Source organism: Mytilus edulis, chromosome 5, assembly GCF_963676685.1.
Source record: "Mytilus edulis chromosome 5, xbMytEdul2.2, whole genome shotgun sequence".
NCBI lineage: Eukaryota > Metazoa > Mollusca > Bivalvia > Mytilida > Mytilidae > Mytilus > Mytilus edulis.
This window is the reverse complement of record NC_092348.1, coordinates 34,520,303-34,528,524: the sequence shown is the minus strand read 5'-3', so window position 1 is coordinate 34,528,524 and position 8,222 is coordinate 34,520,303. Positions and strand designations below refer to the sequence as shown.

General features: G+C 31.8%; 1 protein-coding gene and 1 long non-coding RNA gene across 3 annotated transcripts; one reads left to right on the top strand and one right to left on the bottom strand.

Moving 5' to 3' along the window:
* The first annotated feature begins 1,893 nt into the window (after positions 1 to 1,893).
* On the top strand, positions 1,894 to 4,418 carry LOC139522379 (uncharacterized). 2 transcript variants are annotated; one of them, XR_011664403.1, is made up of 3 exons: positions 1,894 to 2,653; positions 3,602 to 3,812; positions 4,188 to 4,418. It is a non-coding gene; the product is annotated as an uncharacterized lncRNA (long non-coding RNA). The 2 variants fall into 2 exon arrangements; XR_011664404.1 differs by lacking the exon at positions 1,894 to 2,653 and adding an exon at positions 2,789 to 2,851.
* A 223-nt stretch (positions 4,419 to 4,641) lies between these two features.
* Positions 4,642 to 7,744, bottom strand: LOC139525064 (uncharacterized). Its single transcript, XM_071320243.1, has 5 exons — positions 7,333 to 7,744; positions 6,650 to 6,691; positions 6,034 to 6,153; positions 5,324 to 5,458; positions 4,642 to 4,712 (listed from the first exon to the last, which is right to left on the bottom strand). Exons 1-5 carry the CDS (start codon positions 7,742 to 7,744, stop codon positions 4,642 to 4,644), a joined length of 780 nt encoding a protein of 259 aa, XP_071176344.1.
* Positions 7,745 to 8,222: the final 478 nt, after the last annotated feature.

Sequence of the window (8,222 nt, the reverse complement as noted above, 5' to 3'; positions counted from 1 at the left end):
CCAACAAGGTGTCGAAAACACAAACCCTACCAAGACTGTTTGATTTAGAACGGTAAAACAATAATGGTTTTAAAGAGAAGTCTTATTTTTTCTTCATATGATATAATATATGAAATACACGTTTGAATCCACATACATATATTACATTGAGACCTTTCTTATAGCTTGCCATGCTAATCCCCATTTTACGTGAGCCTCTGTGTCAAATTTTAAATCACCCTTACAGTTTTGTTTATACAACATGTGATTTTTTTCATTTCAGTGTTAACCATGATCTGACGAGCATTCTGTTGAAAAATCTTATATGCGAATTGGTCTGCAGATGACACTTTAGCATTGAGGTTTGTATCAACTAATGTCATGTTTTCTTTTTGTTTTGGCCGCAAAAGTTCACAATTTGCCATTGTGCCGTCTGTATTTTGCACCGACTAAACATCATTTAAACAGTTGCCTTGGATTTATACACATCATAATCAATCCAGTCTCACATACTTAAATTTTATAATTCTTACCAAATTTGTTTTTTTACCAGCATTCAAAGGGACATAACGCTTTTTTTTTTAACCATTTTGAGGTATTTTTTATTACTCTTTCTCCTCATTTTCTTATATGCAATGAAATGTAGTGTGAAATTTTCACTGTAGCACTGGAAAGGATTAAACTTTATCCATGCAAAGTATTTCTTTGGTTGAAATAAAGGTAAATACTGTACAATTTTGTTAAAAGTGCCAATTTAACAAAGACTAATAGGGGAAAATCAATGGTGGTATTACACCTCGAGGCCAAAATATCAAAATATCAAAAACCCAACATAAAATATAGCTAATTCTCACTACGTGATCAGAGCTTTACATTATTTCTTAAATTAAAACATTTTATTACAGCAAATTTTAAAATTTAAAAATTGAATATCATAAGACAAATTAAAGAACGTTTCTCGACGATTTTATATGTTTTCTTTAAAAAAATATTCACACATTTTAAAAGAGTTAATTCAGAAATATTGTTTGAGATAAAGAGATAAATGCATTATACATGTTATAGGTTGCAGTTTGAAAATACAGCTGTTTCTTATATCATGCTTCTTTTCGGAGATATATGATATTCAAAGATAATTTGAATTGTTGACAAACTGGTTCCCAGTTAATCACTATGTTTCATCTCATAGAAACATAACTTGTGACTGTTATCGATTTAAAAGCATACTATTGCTCAATTTTAAGATGACCTACATTGTGTTAAAAAGCTGATAAAACTTATTGATACTTAAAGGCATATAAACAACCTGGTTTCACTTAAATATCGAATGAATTCATTTGATTTGGACTAATGTATACAATAATTATTATATAAGTGTTATAGTTACAGCTGACACAATCTTTAATCGCTGATTTCCATTTTAAATTAAAAAGTTTCATTTAACAAATTTCATCTTTCTTAATATAAGGATTCTACAAATATTAAAATAAGAAGTCGATATGAAAAAATATGTGCCATTTTTTTAGTTTGGGTAGTCAAAAGGAGAAACGTTCCAATATTCAGGAGAGGAACTCGATTGAGATGACTTTGTTGAAAGGGTGTGATTTTCTACTATTTGACTTTCTGTAGAACTCACGGCCTTGAATAAAGTTTTTATTTCCATATTTTCATGGGCTTGATTAGTGACACTTGAGCTTGATCAAGCAGTAATAAGATTATGGTTTTATAAACAGGCCAGGGCCCAGTTGTTCAAAAGTGTTGTTAAGCTAACGCAGTTGTTAAAGTGTCGTTAGAGTGTCATTAAATTTAACTAATTCGTTAACTGTTGTTCAAAAAATTTAACGACAAAAAGGTTAATACCGAGTCGTTAACTTTAACAACTTCTGGGAGGTCGATTAAATATTTAAGTTATTGTTAAATATGGCTGCCTTCATGCAAGTACATGTTCCACCTCACAGAAAAGAAAGGCATTTTCGACTGAAAGATGACCTTTCTTTGAATTTGTCAAATGAGGAGTTGCGAGAACGGTATCGATTTGGAAGAGAGGGAATTACTTTCGTTTCCAACCTGGTCAGTGATGATATTACAAGAAAAACAAAGAAAAACCATGCTCTCACTGTACCGCAGATGGTCATGGTAACCCTAAGATTTCTAGCTACAGGCAGTTTTTTGCAAGTAGTTGGAGACACAATAGGTAAGATTTCATTAATATATTTATCATATATCATTTTAAATTAAGTAAACATTAGTAAAATGGTGATAATCAACTGCTATAATGATCTTTGACTGATGTTTGAATGATAATTTCAATTTGTTAATTTTCGAATAATATGTAAACAAACGCCGGTAAATACACATTTTATTTTTGTTCTTAAACGATCTCCAAATTTGTATGTTTTTGGTCTGTTTACAGGTTTGCACAAGGGAACTGTCTCACGTATTGTCACTGATGTGTTGACATTACTATGTTACAAACGGGATGAGTTCATTAAGTGGCCGAGAAATGTGGACGAAACAAGAGGAGACTTTTACCGTCTAAGTGGTTTCCCGAATATCATAGGGGCAATAGATGGGACACACGTCCGTATCCAGGCTCCATAAGAAGATGAAGCATCATTTGTTAACAGGAAAGGGGTACACTCTGTAAATGTGCAGGTTCTTTGTGATGCCAGAGGTAAAACATTTCTCATCTAATATGACATTGACCTTCGTAAAATAATAAACTGGAATCAACTTTTCAGTATGACTGGGACCCCTAAAGTCTGTTTCTCACAAAAGAAAATTTTACTTTCACTTTCACTTTCACTCAGTTCATCTAGGACATGATTAGGGTTTTATATGGTTTACCTACTAAAGATAACTTAAAATATTGGTAAGTCAAATATTAAAAGAAGATATTAGTCATTTTTTTCTTTACTGAGAAAAAATTTCTGTTCAGGGGCCAGCCATTTCCAAAAAGGGGGTTCCCGACATAAGATAAATCCTGAATAGGGAGCTCTAACCATATGTCCCCATTCAAATACACTGATAATCCTAAAAAGGGAGGTTTCCCTACCCTGTCTCCACCACTGCTGTTTCAGATACATTTCTTAAATCCCCTCTTTCAATCCAAAAGAAAGAAAGATTAACCTAGGGTACCCTACTGTACAATTTATAATTTGATGTTGCTCTGATGTGGATCAGCACATTTATGCATTATGCAACATGCATTACAACTTTTGATATCATTTTTCCTAGTTTGAAACAATATAGTTGAGTCATAATTTGTGAGTCTATACATATAAAAAAGAATGAGACAGTTCTCAACAAGAGACCAAATGACACAGATATTAACAATTATAGGTCACCATACTGCCTTCAACAATGAACAAAGCCCCTACAGCCTATCAACTATAAAAGGCCCTGGAATGACAAGGTAAAACAATTAAAACTAGAAAACTAATGGCTTAATTTATATATATAATCTTTTATATTTTGCAGGTAAGTTCACAAACATAAATGCAAACTGGCCAGGTTTTCTAGTGTAACTCCTCTGTAAAGCTGAATATATCAATTTCATTATACAAATGGCAGTTTTAACAAAATATTTGTTGTAAAAAGAAATATAAACCTTTATTTATAGGTTTGTACCTACATGGAGATAACGGTGGATGGGCAAATGGTGTATTGTTTGGGGATAGTGGTTATCCATGTCGACCATTTCTGATGACCCTATTCCAGAATCCTGTACTAGATCATCAAAAAAGTACAACAAATGCCACTGTTCAACCAGAAGTGTGATAGAGGGAACATTTGGGAGGCTGAAGAGACGGTTCCATATATTACACTCAGAGGTAAAGTATAATAGAATAATTTTTATATAATTATCACTGATAAAAAAATCTTTTCAGGGGTTAGGCTAATTGGATATATTTGGGACCATTAATGTTGGTGTATTCAGTAGAAGAAAACTATTTTTTTAATGTGACTAATTGTTGAAAGCCGTATGGTGACCTACAGTTGTCAATTTCTGTGTAATTTTGGTCTCTTGTGAAGAGTTGTCTCATTGACAATCATACCTCATCTTCTTTTTTATATTTGCATTCATATGTTTTACCAAAAGGTTTAATACCCCGAAAGAAAGGTACATAGGGTAACTTTAGCAAAATGCTGATAAGAGAAGAATTATTAAATGTAATAAATAAAGTAAGATTTTTTTAAAATTTCAGATAAGAATGAAACCAGGCAAGGCATGCAAAATAATAATTGTTTGTGCTATTCTCCACAATATATGCATTTTGTTGAATGAACCAGACATTGAAGATGATGGAGTAATTGTAGGCAATGATGGTGATCTTGGGGAACATTTCAATGGTCATCAAGATGGAAGAGCTGTTAGATATCATATTTCCACAACATTTTGTAATCATTTAAAATCAGAAATAAATCATGACAACATCTTTTAATACTTTTTTATTAATAACAATGGAATAAGAGAACAAGACTCATCAACACAGAAAAATAAATAAATAAAAATTAATTTTGACTAAGCTTCTGTATTTAGAAGAGCATATAAAATCATGTTTTCACTTTCAATAGCTTTCTTCTGGGTCATCATGTTTTAAAATTGCATTTGTCTTTGGAAAAGTTTCATCTGGATTTCATTTCTTTTCAGGTGACTTTCTAAAACAAGACACTGCAGCTCATACATATCATCTGCAGTCCTCTTTGCTTTCTTCTTCTGCATCCTTTCACTGAAATATTAGTTGGTATATTTCTTTTAAAATATAACTAAATATTTAGTAGATGTGTTAATATTATATCATTGCCAATGAGACAATTATTCAAAGAGCCAAAATGACACAGATTTTATTATAATAATATCATTATTCCCAGCCTTTAACAATGAGGAAACTCCAATACTGTTTAGTTCTTATTAAAATAACTGACATGACAACACAAATGTGGAACAATTGAAAAACAAATGATCAATGACACATGCTAAAAACAAAAATTTAACAAACAACAACCCGAGTTATATACTGTTTTACAGTCTCCTTAATTGGGACAGGAACTAACAAAATCGGAAAATAGTAAATGTGCTTGTGAGAACTCAATTGTCCCATTCTAATCATGGTCATCAGTGGCAGATCCAGAACTTCAGGGGATGGAGAAGTGGGGGAGGGGGGCTGACTGTCTGACATAAGGGGTGCCAAATCCAGTCATGATTCAGTGAATCCCTACAAAAAAATGTCTTAAAACAAACTTGTAATCTGTAGGTAAAAGTTAGTCTCATCAGACTCGCTAAACAACTTATGTAAATACATCATAGACAGTGCTGTATTTTAACATATGAAACACATACCTGGGTTGTGGTGGTTGCTGAGTGCAAGTCTGTTTTTGTGCAGGTACAGGTACAGGTACAGGTAGGCTGTAGAAAGTGCTAACTCCTCATTTCTCTGGTGAACCTGTTCCAGTCTTTTTATCCAGATACTCTCCACTGAAGATGGTAAATCAAAAAGTTGGCAATTGTTTTACATAAAGATTTTGCTCAAATCAGTGTATACTATCATATGTGTTTAGTATGTATCTAGTTAAAAGTTAATTCATATTTGCATTTTAATGTGTTGTTTATAATACACAGAGATATATATAGATAGATCCCTGTATGGAGCCTTATGTTTGGTTCATTCAAATACTATTTACATGCCCATTCCTAACACTTCATTCACAAAGCCTCTTCAAAAATACTATTGTACAAGATTCAAAATAAATTGACAAACACATAAATTGAACAACATAGATTGGGGAAGGGTATTGTAAAAATGAATTGCTGAATATATATAAAAGTTATAATTCTATCAATAAATGTGACAAATAGAACAATAATTATAAATATATGAAAATCAGATGGATTAACTTGAAACATGCTGTTACATAAAAATAAAAGACTGATTTTTCTTATTTAGATTTTTTGACACAACATAATATATTTCTGTCAACTTATTTCTATCAAAATTTATGCTTTATCATTGCAACTTAATATAAAATGCAGAATAAAAAAAAGTACTATACCATTAATGAAATTATCTAAGTAATAAATACCATCAACAGTCTGGCATGTTGGAAAAGCATTCAGAGCTGGAACTGGCGAGATGGCTACAGCTGTAAACATTTGGTCAGATGTTATGCTGTCTGAAATGTAAAAAAGACTTATTTCATTTGAAGAAGTGAATTGATAGATTATACTCTTCATAAAAGAACAAATTATACAATTATTACAATTGTTTCTCTCTTCCCAAATTTGCATATCAATATATAAAACATTTATTTGACAGTTCAGTTTATAGATCTGGAATAATTGTAAAATAACATAGTGATTGAAATTTGCTAAACAATCCTTGCTTTCTATAAACCTTCATTATGAACTGATCAGACATAATTTGGCATGTTTGCTGTACAATTATAAAAACCATGCATATGGAACTGTTTATAAGTTACTATTTCAAGGCTTAATATATTAAATCAGTTGACAAATTGATTGCACTTCTTAAATTTGAAGAAACTTGAATTTCATGAATAATAATAAGGTCTCATAGGCATTCAGACCAAATCTACTTAATATCTATGAAACACAATTTCTTAAGTAATTTATAGTCATATGTATAAAATATGTAATATATATACACACCTTGTGAGTGTCTGCTGTTACAGGTGTCTTGGTGAGAAATCCCTAAAAAAATCATAACTTTTAAGATGATAAGGCACAAAGAAAGATAACTCAATTATGTTTTTATACTGCACGCTATTTTGAAAAGGACTATAGACATGTCAAATATACGTGGAAAATTAATCATTGCAAGTGCCTTGAAGATGGTATTAACAAATTAATATTAATTTGATAGTTATTATATCTGGAAGTAAATAAATTATGTATGGAATTTTTACCGCACTTTATGTTAAAAAAAAAATTTCAATGGGGCAAATGAGTTAAGGGGCATTGCAAAATTGACCGCAATAATAAAGCCATGGCTAGCAAACTTCAGCATTTAAATACCATCTTATCCATCTTGAACCACAATTTGATTTGTAGATGGTGGTTCTTTCAACAATATGACATAAATAAATTATATAAATGAAAGGTAACATGAATGTCATACTAATTAATCGCAAAACACATGTATCTATTTTTAGAACATTGGCGACGTCTGCAGGGAATTTCTTCAGAAGGGATATCCTATTGTCATAGCAGACGACTGCTTTAGTTTTGGGGTTTTCTTTGTAACTTTAATAAAGAAAACAATAAAAACAGACAAATTTAGGCGAAACAAAGGAATGACAATTCCGTAATATTACTATTTCTCAAATACCAACCTACAGAGGTCTCCATGCCACCGTCTATTCCCTTGAAGGAGGATGTATCTTTCATGGCATTGATGAGGTTTTCCTCTGCCATACTTATGGATTTTGGTGCTGGTCCTCCCCCCGTTTTATTTCTCTCGTTTCTCTCGTATGTAAACTTTTCCTTGGCATCTCGGGTTAGATTCCTGAATTTGGTTTTAACAGTTGAAAGTTTCCTGTAACTGACCCCCAGAGCATTCACCTCGTCTGTTATCTTGGCCCACATCTTGTTTGTTGCATCTGCAGTTATGTCAGGGCCAAATTTTCCTCTCAATAACCGTAGCTCCTCCATCACTCTTCTACTGATCAAATTTACCTCAATACTTATGAAGTTAGTCCCTCTAGTTCTTGGTAGTTTCTTGTTGGGGGTTTGTTGTTCAGCCATTGTTAAACAGGAAGTGGAGGAATTTGGGGAATCATGGAAAAATGTTAAATTTATCAGTTGTTAAATTTTTAAAACAAGTTGTTTGTTAACGCAGTCGTTAAATATTTTTGAACAACATAATTTAACACAGAAATTAACTAACAACAATGTTAAAATTTATCGAGTTGTTAGGCTTAACTATTCGTTAGCTTAACCACACTTTTGAACAACTTGACCAAGGTTGCTACCTACTTTCAACTGAGAACAAACATATAAGGAATTATGTTTATAGCAATTATCTAAATTATAAGTACAGTACAAATTCTTTCTTCAAATAATTCAAAATGTGGTGAATATATGTTTAACACATCTATCCCATCAAAATAGAGATAAGGGATACAACAGATACTGTTAAGTCAGCCTCGTATTTTGATTTACATCTAGAAATTTACAATTAGGGTCGGTTGAAGAGATGATTGCAGCTTCCCAATTGTGAACT